This window comes from Palaemon carinicauda, chromosome 40 (assembly GCF_036898095.1).
Source record: "Palaemon carinicauda isolate YSFRI2023 chromosome 40, ASM3689809v2, whole genome shotgun sequence".
Lineage (NCBI taxonomy): Eukaryota > Metazoa > Arthropoda > Malacostraca > Decapoda > Palaemonidae > Palaemon > Palaemon carinicauda.
Genome location: NC_090764.1, coordinates 18,897,279 through 18,915,928, shown reverse-complemented (window position 1 = coordinate 18,915,928; position 18,650 = coordinate 18,897,279). Strand labels below are relative to the sequence as shown.

Sequence of the window (18,650 nt, the reverse complement as noted above, 5' to 3'; positions counted from 1 at the left end):
ATAGATTTTTCGCTTCCCTCAAAATCCGTTATATATACACCTCAAGTGCAGGTGTGTTCTCTCTCTCTCTCTCTCTCTCTCTCTCTCTCTCTCTCTCTCTCTCTCTCTCTCTCTCTCTCTCTCTCTCTCTCTCTCTCTCTCTCTAGCGTTATATGAAATAATATGGCAGTGGACTATCTTTCCAGATCATCCCTAGACCATGAGGCGAAAGGGCACATAATGAGAATGGATACCCATTAATTTCAAATACCTCCGAAGCTCAGCTGAAAGTACTGTACGCCAATCAGCAGTGAGTTAGGCCTCCATATACTCTTTTCAAGGTAAGTCTGCTTTAAATATTATATCTTAAACACTTATACAAAGAACGTAATACGTAAATGGGCTGTTTATTTTTTTTTGCAACTTATATTTCGTAGATTTAGAAATTTGGTTTTTAATTAATGATGTAAATACATGTGGTAGCAATTGTAATTTATATGGTATTTTGAATATGGTATCGTGCTAGGTTTGAATAGATATTTTAGCGTAAGTTTCTTCAAATTGCTTTGATATAATTCAAAAGCTCAGGAAAGATTAGATGTATACAAGCGTAATAGTTAATGGAAACTGAGAACATAAAATGTAAAATGTATCAATCCCAAGAGATTAGATCTACCATCATTAGCGTATAGGATCTCGAGAGGAGATCAGATTGAAACATTTAAGATCGTCAACAACAAGTATGATAAGGAGTGTACTGAGGGTCTTTTCAGGATGAGGGAGGATAGTGTAACAAGGGGCCATGATAAGAAATTATTCAAGACAAGAGGCAAGCTGAACCGTTGCAAATACTCCTTCCCTAACCGTGTGGTTAACGTTTGGAACAATTTGCCTGACGAGGTGGTACACTCAGAGACACTGACACAGTTTGAGTCAAGACTTGATAAATTTTGGAAAATACAGGATCAAACATTCAATTATTAAGCTCAGATAAATACCACGTGCCACCACCACCCACATAGTGTCCTGGCTACCATACTGGACTGGAGCCACAGGCCCCTTAGGGCCTCTTCCAGGAAAACGTCTGTAAGAGTCTGTAAGAATTATGATAATACAAGCTAAACAACAATAATAATAATAATAATAAAAATAATAATAATAATAATGATGATAATAATAAGAGGAAGAAGAAGAAGCCGTTAGTTGTAGGTTGAAGAAGGCACCACCTAGACTGCTAGAGTTAATGAGTTCTCTGACTGGCCAGATAGTACTACATTGAATCCCTCTCTGGTTACGGCTATTTTTTTTTCAATGCCTACACATACACCTAATAGTCTGGCTTATTCTTTACACATTATCATCGCTCCTCATACACCTGATGACACCAAACTTATTAAACAAGTGATTAACTACTGCTCTGTAATTGTTCAGTGGTTATTTTCCATTTTGTAAGGGTAGAAGAGACTCTAAGCTATGGTCATTTCGACACCAGCAATTCAGTCGTATTTATCACTGTCTTCCATAACTGACAGCTTACAAGATTTACGTGATTTGATTTCTACATCAATCAGCTAAGGACGAGGGGTATCGGCAATTTAATCATGAAAAGGGTTAATTGTTGCCTTTATAAGTATATTTGAGGTAAGATTTTTGATTTTGACATGGATCTCACCAACCAATGACCTGTCCAACAACCCAGCCCATCACTGGCCTACCTCTGTCTGGTTATTGTTGTTGTTGTGGATTATAGCCAACAGTTCTTGTTGGCACGGGCCTTTCCCTTGGTCGGCCCGTAGTGTCTGGTTGTGACTTCGTCAAGCATATATATGATAGTACTTGGATCTTGGATGCATCCATGAGATTTTTAGCTTGAATTTAAGCTGAAAATATAGTGTTTGTAATGACATAATCGAGCTCAGTTTACAGCAAGAGCATTGAAATCTCCCATCTAGACAACCCTGTCAGTTCTGTTGATATTTTGTTGCACTGCATCAAAATTATCCTATTCATTTACAATATTATTCATATTTTTAGTGATAATACGATGAAACTTCCTGTTTATTAAACGCTATGAAATTTTTAAAATCTGAGTGACCTCAAATAAAATAAAGGATGAAAAGTGTAAGAGTAAATCTGCTACAAGCGGAGGAGCACCTCAACCATTTGTACTTGAAATATAGATTATTGTATATCTAAGAATTATGGTAATGCTTTCGAAAAAGATATAAAACATGATATAATTAGTCACTGAAGAAGCGTTAGAAAAAACAATATATGTCTTTAAGAGTAAAATAAAGAGAGGGCAGTAAAAATTATAGAAAATAAACTTGTGTGTTGATGGACGAGCCGTTGCAAAGGCAACAAGCTAAACATCTGTGTGCAGTGACCTGTTGCCGTGGTAACGGCGAGGAAGAATTTGATGCATTCTGCTCTGGCTTTGACAGTTGAGAGGTTTCATGGTTTCTCTGGTAAAGTTTACAATATATATTACTTTTATTCACTGTATTACTTTTTTATTGAATTATAATTTTCATTTGATGCTAAAATTGTTATGAAATAGGTTGGGTTTGTTTCTATTTAAGAATATTTCGGCATTACCGGCACTATAACCAATTGCCATGGAATGCAGCCTAACCGGACGGCCTTATTTTACTCTGTATAATGACATTAGAGATAATAATCCGTTATAAGGTTTAATATGAAATATATTTATGCTGTTGCTAAATCTTTGAAACAACTTTGCTTTTTTGACAATGAGAATTTTCCGAATTATATGCATTTTGTGGATAGGTGGTCACACCGGTGTGACGGTCTGAACGATCCCCCGGTCTCAGAATTCTCCTTGACATTGTATAATGGTTCTTTTCCGCCATTAGCTCGCTTCACTCGCATGAAAATAAAACATCAAGCTCTTATGTACTGGCAAGCGGTAATGTTGAGCTGCGCACGCTAACATTACAGGAAAGTAAAACATTAACCTCGTATGCACTGGCAAACGGTAATGTTCGCGCATGCGCAGATTATCAAGGAGAATTCTGAGACCGGGGGATCGTTCAGACCGTCACACCGGCTAAGTAAGCGTAGTAGAGGTAACTGGTGGCTTACAGGGGGACGTTAAACCCCCCTAGGAATGACATGACGATGTAGGTAATGTCAGGATATCTCTGAATTAGTAAAATAGTTAAACTGTCCTTATCTAACCCTGAACCAACTCACGTCCGCTGATCTACAAACCATCTGTAAATACCAGAAAATTATGTAAAGTTGTATCCTGGATACTAGAGACCGATCTACAACCTTACGTAAATACCAGATAATCAGATATATTATCAGGAATGTTGCATACTAAAAAGTTTTAGGGAAGGTAGACATTACGTAAATGATGCAGAAATATTTGTAAAAGTCTGGGTCAGGTTAGGTTGGCGAGGTTTCTAGCTTAGAGACCATATAGGGGAGTTCAGTTACTCTATAAAAACACTGGTTTGAACCCTATTACCCAGTTTGGCAATTAAGAATAACTTAGATACCTGTTTTTATAAACACTTAATTTTCTATATTTTTTATGGTTGCCATAACAGAAGAAGACCCCTAAGCAGTTCATAAAATGTCCCACAATTGGTTCTGTTTAAACTTTGATTTCACATTTTTCTATATTATTAATTATTACCCATTTGTAACAGCCGATCATAATTTTTTTTTCTTTTTCCATGTGACTATCTCTTGCCCAGTCTCCTATTTCCGCCGTTCCTGTAGAAGCTCTAACCCTCTTAATACAAGTTTCTCCCACAACTACATCATACATTTGAAACTGTTCTTGGATTTGTATTTAAGAAAGATGTGCTTATTGATGGCATCCAAAACAGTTGGCTATATCCCTTTGAAGGAAATAAGAAGTTCAATTACAGGTATTTTGAATGTTTTATATGTCGTTAATCATCATAAATATGTTTTACAAGTTTTATGGATGGGTTAAGCTAGGAGATACATCTGAAAAACCCGTTTACATGAGGAAAGCCCGTTGGGAAACAAATTGTTGAGACTAGCTTAAGGTGAGATAAGTCGGTCTAAGGGGTGGTTGCAGAGCCCGTAGACCCGCTCTCCCTGGTAGGTAAGTAGGCAGAGATACAGCTCCTAGGTTAGGTTAGATGGCGCTCTCGTGTTTTCCTTTTGAAATTGGGTTTTTCAAAATAACTTCAGGAATTTCAAAAGTCTATAATTTGCAAAATATGGAAATTCCATAGTGATTTGCATCAGAACAGCTCAAAGTACCAATAAATACACCAGGGACACTGCTTATTTTTGTTATTAGGAATATTTTGCTATAGTAAATATTTACTAAAGTCACTTTAAAAGCTATGCATGGCTAGTATAATGTTAACACTTTTGCCTAGCATTCGCATGGCAGCAGATTTATTCCAGCATGGGTTTAAGCTGTTTACTGGAGAGATTACTGCTGTGGTTGGGCACCACAGTGTGGGTTTGGGCTTGCCAGTCTTAACGTTTTGGTGCGCATCCCATTGGATGATACTGGAACTGAGACCAGGCACTTTTAACCTTTTAACCTTCATTGGCTAATTGAGTACAAACGAAAAAGGTAGTTTGTTCCTACATAAATACAAACTTTTGCCATTTTATAGGAGTATGATTTCATGGCAGCTGGAACTTGGCTGATAAAAATTATAACAAGGTGCCATCAGTTACTGGCTAGTGGCCAGCATCAATATACTGTGTAGCCACTGATTTTTCTGCACAGCATTACGGATGTACTCTGTGCTAAACAAAGCTTTGATATTTATTCTGGTCTCCTTGTGATGGAGAATCCACTCACAGTTGGCCTTGTAAACATGGCCGCAAATGCGGCAGGTTTATGAGAAGGCAGGAAGGGGATTTCCTATTTTTCAATATTAAACTTACCCGATAATCATGTAGCTGTCAACTCCGTTGCCCGACAGAATTCTACGGGAGGGATACGCCAGCTATCACTATACTAGAAGGGGGTGTACTCACCAGCGCCACCTGTGGCCAGGTACTGCAGTACTTCTTGTTGACACCACCTCACTTTTTCCTCTGTCGTGCTTCCGGCAAGACATTCTGGGATACGCTTATGATTTTGGAGTTCTGTTCACGGTTTTTGGTGAAGTATTTCTCTAAGATTTCAGCTGTCGCTATACTGGAAACTTTTCTAATTAGCTTAGATAGCTTTTATTTAGTTTTGATTAATGGTTAACGATCTTTTTGCTTGATTTGGAATCCCCCTTGTCTAACTCTTTGATTCAAGATGTCTGACCTTTCACAAGCCCCACCCCATAGACGATGTAGGTCTTGTAATAGGCGTGTTCCGAAGGCCTCGGTTGATCCTCACACCGCTTGTTCTGACTGTAGGGAAAGACCCTGTCAGTTGGAAGATCGATGTGAGGAATGCGCCGGACTTTCGGAACTTGAATTTGTTCGATTCCTGAAATATTCAACCAAGTTAGAGAGAGAGAGAGTTAGGAGGAGTTCTTCTCGCTCTTCACTTTTTTCCTCACCACATGATCCTCAACCTTTTCCTCCCCCTGTAGTGGCTACCCCCGAACCTTCTATTTGTGCTCAACCTGATATGTCCGATGTTTTGCGTGCCATTCAGGCTTTAGGTGACAAAGTGGAATCGGTGGTTAGTGACCATAAGTCTCTTATGGCAGAAGTCAAAGAACTTAAGGTCAAAAGTGCAGTGGGAGGTGATAGTGCCAGTGCGGTGCCAAGTGCTAGTGTCAGTGCAGTGCCAAGTGCTAGTGTCAGTGTCAGTGTGGTGCGTGAGGGTACTTCTGTGCGTGCCAGTCGTCCTCCCAGTCCGGGACCTCTTGCAAGCTCCCAAGCCCAGGGGAGAAGCAATGTCGAAGGGCAAAAGGGTTCGGCAGGCCTTCATCGGCGCACAGAAGTATCCTCGGTGGTTGCGGGCGTGTCTTACAGAGACCGTCACTCCCACCCGCAGACGATTGAGCCCGTCTTTTACTCGTCTGCAGAAGAAATGTCAGGGAGAAAACGCTGGACTCAGGTCTCAAGACCTCTCAAACGCAAAGTCCAGACCTCAAGAGCTCTACAACCTGGTTGCAGTCATTGGCTTAGCTCTGACTCTCCGCAGTCATCAGGTGACTGCACACCTCCTAAGAGAGGTAAGGTGATGCCGCAACAGACCTCATCTTCTGTTAAGGCTTTGCCTCAGCAGACCTTAGCGTCTGTCGACCCCAAGTTGACTTTGCTGCAGTCCATGCAGTCACAGCTTGCGGTCTTAATGCGTGAGTGTCAGGCTGAGAAGGTTACACCTCCTCCTGCGATCGCTCCGCCTCACCGCAGTCCAGTCTGCCAGGCGTACGATGTTGAGGTTCCTCAGGATACCTTACCGCGTACTGAGTTGCCAGTTATCAGCGGTGTGCAGCAACCTCCGCCTTCCTTAAGGCAACCTCAGCAATGGGAGCAGGAGTCTTATGCCTTACTTCCTGCGGTTCCGCCAGCGAGGCAACAATCTCTTGAGGTACGACAACCTCTTCCATCCATGAGGCAGCCACCTCAGCACTCGCTGCAGCGACCTCAACCCTCCTCAAGGCGAGAGCCTCAACTCCTTAGGCTAGCACCTCAGGAACCTCAACTCGCGAGACAAGAACTGCGTTCTGCGCAGCCGCTACCTCAACTCTCGCAGCTCACACCTCAGGAACCTCAACTCGTTCCTCAGGAATCTGCTACTGCGCATCCGCTACCCTTACAGCAAGCGCAACTCTTGAGACAAGAGACTCATGCTAGGAGTCAGCCACCTCAACCCATGCGCCTACCTTCCTCTACTCTTCCTGACCAGTCTTTGCAGCCTGAACCTCAGGTTTTACCTCAACAACAGAGACTTGAGGATGAAACCACAAGCGTTTATGCACCCGCTTGTTCAGATTCTGCTGTTCAGCATACCACTGTTACATTACCTCTCACTTCGCTACACTCTGGTGATGAGGTTTCTGAGGAGGAAGCTGCGCACCTGGATCCCTCATCAGACGTGGAAGAACCCAAGTCTTCTCCTCTACCCATTGACTTTCGTAAGGTCCTGGCTCTTTTCAGAGAGGTATACCCGGACCATTTTGTTTCTGCTACCCCCCGCTCTCCTCCATCTGAGTTTTCGCTGGGCATGCAACCTGTGAAGTCAACTTATACTAAGCTCGTCTTTGCTAGGTCATCTAAGAGAGCTTTAAGAATATTAGGGGAATGGTTGCAGTCTAAACAGCAACTAGGGAAGACTTCCTTTATGTTCCCACCTACTAAGCTCACTTCTAAGGCAGGCGTATGGTATGCCACAGGAGAGGAACCAGGCTTGGGAGTCCCTGCCTCTGCCCAGGCTGACTTCTCAAGTTTGGTCGACTCTCCTCGTAGATCAGCAATGAGGCGCTCTAAGGTTTGCTGGACCTTCTCCGATTTAGACCACTTCCTAAAGGGTGTATTTCGTGCCTTTGAGATGTTCAATTTTCTAGACTGGTGCCTGGGGGCCCTAAGCAAGAAGACCTCCCCTGCGGACAAGGACTCGGCCATGCTTTTAATGTCCTGCATGGATAAAGCAATTCGGGATGGGTCTGGCGAGCTTGCTTCAATGTTTGTGTCAGGAGTTCTTACGAAAAGGGAGCAACTTTGCACCTTTCTTTCTTCCAGCATCACACCTTGTCAAAGGTCTCAACTCCTTTTTGCTCCGCTGTCTAAGTTCTTGTTTCCCGAAGAGCTTATCAAGGATTTGTCTGCGGCCCTGATTCAGAAGGACACTCATGATCTTGTGGCCTCTTCAGCTCGTAAGACTAAGGTTGCTTCCTCAGTTCCCAGGACTTACCGCACCCCAGTGGCTGATACTCCTGCTACAAGGTTTATTCCGCCCTTTCGTGGCAGAGCCCCCAGCCGAGGAAGCTCCCGTCCAGACTCTTCCAGGAGCAAGTCTAGGAAAGGTCCTAAGACTTCAAAAGGCAAACACTGACTCTCCTCCTCTCCAGACAGCAGTAGGAGCCAGACTCGAGACCTTCTGGCAAGCTTGGGAAAGGAGAGGTGCAGACTCCCAGTCTGTCAGGTGGCTAAGGGAGGGTTACAGGATACCATTCTGCCGCAAACCCCCTCTGACCACTTCTCCCATCAACCTCTCTCCCAACTACAAGGAAAAGGACAAGAGGCTAGCGTTGCACCAGGAGGTGTCGCTCCTGTTACAGAAGAAGGCAGTGGTTATAGTCCGGGACCATCAATCCCCGGGCTTCTACAACCGTCTTTTTCTGGTGGCCAAGAAGACAGGAGGTTGGAGACCGGTGCTGGACGTCAGCGCGCTCAATGCTTATGTCACCAAGCAGACGTTCACTATGGAGACGACGAAGTCGGTCCTAGCAGCGGTCAGGCAGGAGGACTGGATGGTATCGTTGGATCTGAAAGACGCATACTTTCACGTTCCTATTCATCCAGACTCCCAACCTTTCCTGAGATTCGTTTTTGGAAAGGTTGTGTACCAATTCCAAGCCCTGTGTTTTGGCCTAAGCACAGCTCCTATGGTGTTTACGCATCTGATGAGGAATATTGCAAAATTCCTCCACCTATCGGACATCAGAGCCTCCCTTTATTTAGACGACTGGCTGTTGAGAGCCTCCACGAGTCGTCGCTGTCTGGAGAGTCTCAACTGGACTTTAGACTTGATCAAGGAACTGGGTCTGTTAGTCAACTTAGAAAAGTCCCAGCTCATTCCCTCCCAATCCATAGTTTACCTGGGAATGGAGATTCGGAGTCAGGATTTTCGGGCTTTTCCATCGGCCCCAAGGATAAGCCAAGCCCTAGATTGCATCCTGAGCATGCTGAAGAGGAACAGTTGCTCGGTGAGACAGTGGATGAGTCTCACAGGGACCCTGTCATCATTAGCCCTGTTCGTCGAGTTAGGGAGACTCCACCTCCTCCCTCTCCAATTCCATCTAGCAGCTCATTGGGACAAGGATTTGACGCTCGAAGCTGTCTCTATCCCGGTCACCAAAGAGATGAAGACCACTCTCTTGTGGTGGAAGACCAACCTCCTTCTCAAAGAGGGCCTATCGTTAGCGATTCAGACCCCCAATCTTCATCTCTTCTCGGATGCATCAGACTCGGGCTGGGGCGCGACCTTGAACGGACAGGAATGCTCGGGAACGTGGAACAGGGAACAGGAAACGCTCCACATCAACTGCAAGGAACTACTGGCAGTTCATATGGCCCTAATGAACTTCAAGTCCCTCCTGCTAGGCAAGGTGGTGGAGGTGAACTCCGACAACACCACAGCCTTGGCTTACATCTCCAAGCAGGGAGGGACCCATTCGAGGAGCCTGTACGAGATAGCAAGGGACCTCCTCATTTGGTCAAGAAGTCTAAACCTCACTCTAGTAACGAGGTTCATTCAGGGCAACATGAACGTCTCAGCAGATCGCCTAAGCAGAAAAGATCAAGTCATCCCCACGGAATGGACCCTTCACAAGAGTGTGTGCAACAGACTTTGGACCTTGTGGGGTCAGCCTACGATAGATCTGTTTGCCACCTCCATGACCAAGAGGCTTCCTTTGTACTGTTCCCCAGTTCCAGACCCAGCAGCAGTTCATGTGGATGCTTTTCTGCTGAATTGGTCCCATCTCGACCTTTACGCATTCCCACCGTTCAAGATCATCAACAGAGTCATTCAGAAGTTCGTCTCGCACGAAGGGACACGGCTGACGCTGGTTGCTCCCCTTTGGCCTGCAAGAGAATGGTTCACAGAGGTACTACAATGGCTGGTCGACGTCCCCAGGACTCTCCCTCTAAGAGTGGACCTTCTACGTCAATCTCACGTAGACAAGGTGCACCCAAACCTCCACGCTCTTCGTCTGACTGCCTTCAGACTGTCGAAAGATTCGCTAGAGCTAGAGGCTTTTCGAAGGAGGCAGCCAGTGCGATTGCCAGAGCAAGGAGGGTATCCACTCGTAGAGTCTACCAATCCAAGTGGGAAGTCTTCCGAAGCTGGTGTAGAGCCAATGCAGTTTCCTCTACCAATACCTCTGTAACCCAAATAGCTGACTTCCTATTACATCTAAGGAATGAGAGATCCCTTTCGGCTCCTACGATTAAAGGGTACAGAAGTATGTTGGCTTCAGTTCTCCGCCACAGAGGTTTGGACCTTTCTTCCAACAAGGACCTTCAAGACATCCTTAAGTCTTTTGAGACTTCTAAAGAACGTCGTTTACCCACTCCAGGCTGGAATCTAGACGTAGTCTTAAGGTTCCTTATGTCTCCTAGGTTCGAACCTCTCCAGTCAGCTTCCTTCAAGGACCTTACCCTCAAGACTCTTTTCCTCGTCTGCCTTGCAACAGCTAAAAGAGTCAGTGAGGTTCATGCCTTCAGCAAGAACATTGGGTTCACATCCGAATCTGCAACATGTTCTTTACAGCTCGGATTTTTAGCTAAGAATGAACTTCCTTCACGTCCTTGGCCTAGATCGTTTGAAATTCCTAGCCTTTCCAACATGGTAGGTAACGAGCTAGAAAGAGTTCTTTGCCCTGTCAGAGCTCTGAAATATTATCTTAATAGGTCAAAACCTATACGAGGACAGTCAGAAGCCTTATGGTGTGCAATCAAGAAACCTTCGATGCCCATGTCCAAAAACGGAGTTTCGTATTATATAAGGCTTCTGATTAGAGAAGCCCATTCTCACATGAAGGATGAAGACCTTGCTTTGCTGAAGGTAAGGACCCACGAAGTGAGAGCCGTAGCCACTTCGATGGCCTTTAATAAGAACCGTTCTCTGCAGAGCATTATGGATGCGACTTATTGGAGGAGCAAGTCAGTGTTTGCATTATCTTAAAGATGTCCAGTCTCTTTACGAGAACTGCTACACCCTGGGACCATTCGTAGCAGCGAGTGCAGTAGTAGGTGAGGGCTCAGCCACTACATTCCCTTAATCCCATAACCTTTTTTAACCTTTCTCTTGAATGCTTTTATTGTTGTTTTTTGGGTTGTTACGGTAGGCTAAGAAGCCTTCCGCATCCTTTTTGATTTGGCGGGTGGTCAATTCATTCTTGAGAAGCGCCTGGGTTAGAGGTTGTGTAGAGGTCCTTTAGTATGGGTTGCAGCCCTGTATACTTTAGCACCTTAGAGTTGATTCAGCCTCCTAAGAGGAACGCTGCGCTCAGTAAGGAAGACGAACTTAATAAAGGCAGAGTAACGGTTCAAGTCGACTTCCTTACCAGGTACTTATTATTTCATTGTTATTCTGAAATAACTGATTATATGAAATACGGGATACTTAGCTATCCTTTAGTCATGTACACTGGTTTTCACCCACCCCCCTGGGTGTGAATCAGCTACATGATTATCGGGTAAGTTTAATATTGAAAAATGTTATTTTCATTAGTAAAATAAATTTTTGAATATACTTACCCGATAATCATGATTTAATTGACCCACCCTTCCTCCCCATAGAGAACCAGTGGACCGAGGAAAAAGTGAGGTGGTGTCAACAAGAAGTACTGCAGTACCTGGCCACAGGTGGCGCTGGTGAGTACACCCCCTTCTAGTATAGTGATAGCTGGCGTATCCCTCCCGTAGAATTCTGTCGGGCAACGGAGTTGACAGCTACATGATTATCGGGTAAGTATATTCAAAAATTTATTTTACTAATGAAAATAACATTTTTGTGCCCTTTTGCAGCGGGCATGATTGTTTGTAGTCATCCCCCTATAATGAGTGCAGGTTGTGGCCACCTTTGCAGTGATCTGAGTCTGGCAGGAGGAGAAAGATGGATAAGGGGGATTCTTTGTCTTTAGGGTTTCCCCGCCAAACTAAAAAAGGCTTCTCACCCTCTGGTGCTTCCTTCAGAGCAAAGTCTTGTGAAGGAAAACCAAAAAAGGAAGGTGACTCTGGTTTGCCCTCGGCAAGCTTCAGGTGAGACAGGTTTATCATCTTCCCCCCTAGCAGGCGGTATTTAACAGCCTTTTCCTAAAACTGATCCCATTGCCATAGCAGCAGGCGATGATATTTCCATGGATCTGGACCTAAGGACCTTGTGGCCCACTTTTGGTATCAATGGTGTCCGGCCTACAGAAAAGCTGCTGAAGGTCTAAGTTCCCATCCACTGTCGAAGAAAAAGACCATTGATCCTCCCCTTCTGTGGGGTCATTTCTACTAGGTGAGAAATCCTCAAAAAGGATTTCTTTAAAGAAGAAATAACCTCCCCCTAACCCTCTTCTTCCCAGCTCTGAACCTTCAACATTGCCCTTTTTGATGAGCCTTCATATGCTACCTGACCTCCAAAGACGAAGAATTCCATCAGTACTAAGTTCTACGAGACCTTTTCTGAACCCCATTTACAAGAGCATGACAAATGTGACATACCGTAGCAACTCTGACAAATTTTATAGATGGTGAAGTAGCTCGAGGAGCTCTTAAGTTTAGCTCCAGCTGCAGGTACACTTTGTCCTCTTCCATTGCCTGACAGTGAAATGCCCAGGCCAAATTAATGCAGAGAATGAGAGCAACTTTCTGAACAAGATTTACGACGTGATGAGAGACTCGGTTAGCGAGATCCACGTACATGATTATTTGATTTACTTCTACATACAAGATAACCTTGGGATGGTTCTCCTTGTGCACAATCATCTTCACGCATATGAATATCTGGGAATAGTTTTTCATGTACACGATTTCCTCCACGCTCATGATTACCTTCATGCAGAGGTTTTGAAGCAGAAAGTCTCCTCGCACAAACTTTTCATGCACAGAATCTCCCCCATGTAGAGTTTCCTTGCATCAAATATCCAAGGACACTCTCTCCATGCGCAGAACTTCTTTGAACAGTCTTCATGCAATAAGTCTCCTTGCACAGGTTTGTCAGGAGTGAGGCTTCCATGCAACAGGGATCCATACATATGCACCCCTTACATACACAGCCTTTCTCTCATAAAGTTGGTCAATATGGCCTCCTTCTAGGAAGCATCAAAGCTTGACCACCTGTTAAACACGTTTGCATACTTTCCTACACTGGTTTGTTCTTTTCAGATTACATGGTAAAGTTTTGGAATGAATGTATTGGTGCTGGTAGAAAAGACATTCTAATTGTCAGAACACATTAATCCACCATGTGGAGTTCTTTGAGACCGGGTACCTTTAAAGGAACTGTAGCCAAGTCTTTGAGGGTGACCAGACCCAAAGTTATGGGATAAGGAAGAGCTGAAGCATCTTTTAAACATGACAAGAAATTCAGATTCCTTTCTTGGGGAGGGGCTCATAGCCTTCCCATCACTTCTGGCTCCCATCTGAAAAGGAGGCAAGACTAAGCAGGAGAGGGGATACAGACGTAAGAGGTTTCCTTTCTGGATGCTAAGCATAGGAGCATGCTGGTCATATCATACTAGTGGTTTCCTTAGGTTCCAGAGTTTGTGGCAAAAATTCAAAATCTGCCAGTTCCTGATAAACAGATTTGAGTTTCTTTCTCCCCTCCCACCAGGACTTTGTGTGTCAACCGAGATGAGATACTTTTGTGCCAATTATAAGCTTTGCAATTACTATCTGAATAATGCTCATCACTTAAGGGCCAAGTGTTGATGTTTATTTGCAGTAGTAGGCACAAGAATGTATCCAAGAACACTATTGACTTCTGGTTTCATTAAGTGATCAAGCAGGTGTATCTGCTGTTCAGTGAGTGAGATGACTTTCTACCTGTGTGAAAATCTATGATGTCATTAGTATTGTCCTGTCCCTTATGTTCAGGCAGAACTTCTTGGTACATCAGGTATTGAGAACAGATGTGTGGTATTGGTAGACTACTTTTGCCTCTTTTTACTAAAATGATGTTTCCTTAAAGTCCTGTAACAATTTCTTCTTGGGATGACTAATGGCTGTTCAACAGATTGTGTAGCTGCTTGTCTCCATTATAAAATAAAAACCTCTCCCTTAAGGTTCACAGATTAACATAGCTCAGATTCTGAATAGGATGGAAGACTGGTCTTTCATCAACTTTTTTTTTTTTCCTATAAAGCCACAGCATCCAATATCAATGTGTGCTGATCTTGGCATCCTAGAGAGTTGCTTATTAGACAACTTGAAAGTCTTTGATCTAAAAACAGGATTGGCTCTTCTTGCTATTTGCATGAAAGTGTGATTTTAGGTATAAATTGCAACACACTGACCCCTATGGTAGGACAGGAACTCCTTGATATCCCTAGACCAGTATTAGATAGAACAACACCTTTTTTAAAGTTCCATGAGATGATGTTTTCCACCCAAGGAAGGTTTGTTTGCCCAAACTCATGTAATTTAGCCCATCAGCAAAGATGGTGTGGCACGCGGAGCCAACAAGTGAGAGTTTAGGTATCAAGGATGAACAGTGTACTTGGGCTACTCTATAAGGATACAACTGCCTTATTAATAAAAGTGCTACATCTCTTTACACTCCTCTTATATACTGTATTCACGCTTTAAGTCATATCATAATTACACTTCCAAACTAATCTTACATTGGTTCCTGTAGCCATAGCAAAGAGCGACATTTTTCAAGCAGATGAGTGGTAGGCCCTTCCTTAAATCAACCACTTGCCACTACTGAACTACTTTCGTAACAAGCTTCAACTACTGAATTACCTTGTGCCTAATACGCAGCTTTATGAAGGATCTCGGTTTTTTATAAAATTAAATTTAGCTTACTAACAAACTTGCAAGCCATCCTTCTCCATTACAGTACTTTGGACTGGTTAGACTAAAAGATAAAAGTTTTCTATGTAGATGCATTATGAAGCTGATATGCAAAGTTCTTAGATAAAAAATGGATTTATCATTGCTTGAGCATTGTGTTTCACAAACCCATCATTTAAGAATTTTTAAAGTCAATAACTTTATACAGAAATATGCAGCTGTAATGCACCGTAATTTATGCAGTTCAAGAAAACTTGACATTCTTTAAATTTGCAATTAGATAGTACATAATATAAATTTGATTTTAGATTATCCTCGGTTGTTATTTTATCATACAAGACTCGCATTTATAGTGATGATGATTAAAATACACCATTGCAGGTTCTCATTCCTTCATGGCTCGAAAAAATGCTGACTTGCAACTCCTGGGAGACACCTTAACTCGACAGTACCGCTTATCCTGTGAATTGTATAATACTTTTCCTATAGGACGTATTACGCACCAGTTATCTCAGGGAAATCTTTTTGTTGATTTATCTACTGTGGATCATGATCATTTGGAGGCTTTGTGTCATCTCCTTCAAAATAAAGTGACTCCTCAAATGTTGAAATTCAACATACCATCTTCTGTGGAAGGTAAGTTGTGCTCAGTATATTGCTAGTAGTTATAATAGTTTAATTAGACTACTGAGTTAGTACTGTGGTTAATTCTCATATGGATAACACATTTTTCTTTTAAAAGAAATTAGATTCAAGTTATCATAATTTACGTACTGAGTAATTTTGTAAAGCCTAAAAATCAGATATTTTCAATATTAAACTTACCCGATAATCATGTAGCTGTCAACTCCGTTGCCCGACAGAATTCTATGGAGGGATACGCCAGCTATCACAATACTAGAAGGGGGTGTACTTACCAGCGCCACCTGTGGCCAGGTACTCAATCATTTGTTGTTGACACCTCCTCAATTATTCCTCTGTCGTGCTTCCGGCTAGACGTTCTGGGATACGCTTATGGTCTTCGAGTTTATTCACAGATATTTGGTGAAGTATTCTCTCAGATTAACGGCTGTCGCTTTACTGGAATCCTTTTTATATTAGCTAGATAGCTTTTATATAATACTGATTAACGGTTAATGAATTTTGCTTGTTTTTGGATCACCCTTTGGCTAACTCTTTGAAACAAGATGTCTGACGTTTCGCAAGCCCCCTCCCATAGACGATGTAGGTCTTGCAATAGGCGTATTCCGAAGGCCTCGGTAGATCCTCACACCGCTTGTTCTGACTGTAGGGACAGGCCCTGTCTATTAGAAAATCGATGTGAGGAATGCGCCGGACTTTCGGAATTGGATTTTGTCCGTCTTTTAAAATATTCATCTAAGTTAGAGAGAGGTAGAGTTAGGAGAAGTTCTTCTCACTCTTCTATGTTTTCCTCACCTCATGATCCCCTACCTTTTCCTACCCCTGTAGTGGCTACCCCCGAACCTACTGTGTGCCCTCCGCCTGATATGTCAATTGTTTTGCGTGCTATTCAGGCTTTAGGAGATAAAGTAGAATCAGTGGTAAGTGACCATAAGTCTCTGATGGCCGAGGTTAAAGAACTGAAGGTCAAGAGTGCAGTGGGTGGAAATAGTGCCAGTGCTGTGACGAGTGCTAGTATCGGTGCAGTGCCAAGTGCTAGTGGTGCCAGTGTGGTGCGTGAGGATTTTTCTGTGCGAGCCAGTCGTCCTCCCAGTCCGGGACCTCTTGCAAGCTCCCATGCCCAGGGGAGAAGCAATGTCGAAGGGCTTAAGGGTTCGACAGGCCTTGTTAGGCGCACAGAACTATCCTCGGTGGTTGCGGGCGTGTCTTCCTTAGACCGTCACTCCCACCTGCAGACGATTGAGCCCGTCTTCTCGTCCGCTGATCAACTAGCAGGGAAGAAACGTTGGTCTCAGGTCTCGAGACCGCTTAAACGTAGAGTTCAGTCCGCGAGTGCTCAGCCAGGTTGCAGTCATTGGCTCAGCTCTGACTCGCCTCAGTCATCTGTCGACTGTACTCCGCCCAAGAGGAGTAAGGTTCTGCCAAAACAGAGCCCGACTGTGACTTTACCTCAGTCTGTTATCGTTTCTGCCGACCCCAAGTGGACCCTGCTTCAGTCCATGCAAGCTCAGCTTTCGGACTTGATGCGTGAGTGTCGGGCTGAGAGTGTTGCACCTCCCCCTCCGCCTACACTCCCCCCGCCTGTTCTCGCTCCGCCTGTGCTCGCCCAGCCTGCACCTGCTCCGCCTGGTCGCAGCACCATCTGCCAGGCGTACGATGTTGAGCCACTTTCGGAGTTCGCTGTTCCCAGTGTTGTTCAGCCTCAGCCTTCTTTAAGGCAACCCTTGCTTTGGGATCAGGAGAGTTATTCCACTCTTCCTCCTCCTCCCCTTGCTGCTCCACCAGTGGTGCAACTCTCGGTTGGGGTACAACAACTTCTCCCCTCCGTGAGTCTGTCTGCTCAACCATCGCTGCAGCGAGCTCAACCCTCCTCAAGGCAAGCTCCTCTACACCCTGGACTTGCGCCTCAGGAGCCTCAGCTTGCGAGAACTTTACCTTGTTCTGCGCAGCCTCAACCTCTTCATGCTCCACTCATCTCACAGGAACAGGAACGGACTACTCCGCCTCCGTCCTCCGCTCAGCTTGTGCAATCCTTGGGTTCAACTCTTGCTAGGAGTCAACCTCCTTCACCCATGCGCCTGCCTTCTGCTTCGTCTGTTGTTCAGCCTTTGCAGTCTGAGCCTCAGGTTTTCCCTCAACAGTTACAGGAAGAGGAAACCTCTGTTATTGTTCCTACCCGTTCTGACTCTGCGGTTCAGCATTCTGGTCCGATCGCTTCGCTACCCTCTGCTGATGAGGTGTCGGATGATGAGGAGGCACACCTTGATCCCTCATCAGACGTGGAAGAGTCTAAGCTTTCTCCATTGTCGATTGATTTTTGAAAGGTCTTGGCTCTACTCAGGGAGATTTACCCAGACCACTTCGTCTCTGCTATTCCCCGCTCTCCTCCATCTGAGTTTTCGCTGGGCGTACAACAAGCTAAGTCCAACTATACTAAGCTTGTCCTAGCTAGATCCTCCAAGAGGGCTTTAAGGATCTTAGGGGAGTGGCTGCAGTCTAAACAACACCTTGGCAAGACTTCCTTCATGTTCCCTCCAACGAAGCTCGCTTCGAAAGGTTGCGTTTGGTATGCCACAGGGGAAGCACCAGGCTTGGGAGTACCTGCCTCTGCCCAGGCTGACTTCTCAAGTCTGGTGGACTCGCCTCGGAGGACTGCTATGAGACGCTCGAAGGTTTGTTGGACCTTCTCAGACCTGGATCATCTTCTGAAAGGGTTGTTCAGAGCTTTTGAAATGTTCAACTTTCTCGACTGGTGCCTGGGAGCTCTCAGCAAGAAAACCTCTCCTGCGGACAAAGACTCTGCCATGCTAATCATGTCCTGCATGGATAAGGCCATCAGAGATGGATCGGGTGAGCTAGCGTCGTTATTTGTATCAGGGGTGTTGAAGAAAAGGGAACAACTGTGTACCTTCCTTTCCGCCAGCATTACACCGTGCCAACGGTCACAACTCCTTTTTGCTCCACTCTCAAAGTTCCTCTTTCCCGAGGAGCTAGTTAAGGACTTGTCGGCTGCCCTGATACAAAAGGACACGCACGATCTTGTAGCCTCATCGGCTCGTAAGTCTAAGGTTGCCACCTCAGTCCCCAAGACTTATCGCTCCCCAGTGGCTGATACCCCGGCTACGAGGTTCATACCGCCCTTTCGTGGTAGAGCCCCCAGCCGAGGAAGCTCCCGTCCAGACTCTCACAGGAGCAAGTCTAGGAAAGGACCCAGGACATCTAAAGGAAAGAACTGACTCTCAGATTCTCCAGACAACAGTAGGAGCCAGACTCAAGATCTTCTGGCGAGCCTGGGAGAAGAGAGGTGCAGACGCACAGTCTGTCAGTTGGCTGAGGTACGGTTACAGGATTCCATTCTGCCTCAAACCACCTCT

The 18,650-nt window shown here is 44.6% G+C and overlaps 1 protein-coding gene across 4 annotated transcripts in view; it reads left to right on the top strand.

The window, feature by feature from the left end:
- The first annotated feature begins 224 nt into the window (after positions 1–224).
- The window catches only part of LOC137631576 (centrosomal protein of 78 kDa-like), a 67,548-nt gene continuing 49,122 nt past the window's right edge, over positions 225–18,650 (top strand). Inside the window, exons 1-2 of one of the 4 annotated variants that reach the window (XM_068363400.1) lie at positions 225–320; positions 15,016–15,270. In XM_068363400.1, coding sequence (XP_068219501.1) covers positions 15,030–15,270 — 241 coding nt within the window. In that variant the 5' untranslated portion in view covers positions 225–320; positions 15,016–15,029. Of the gene's footprint in view, positions 321–2,142; positions 2,448–3,721; positions 3,885–15,015; positions 15,271–18,650 lie in introns of those variants that run through there. The other 3 variants (XM_068363399.1, XM_068363401.1, XM_068363398.1) reach the window with 3 other exon arrangements.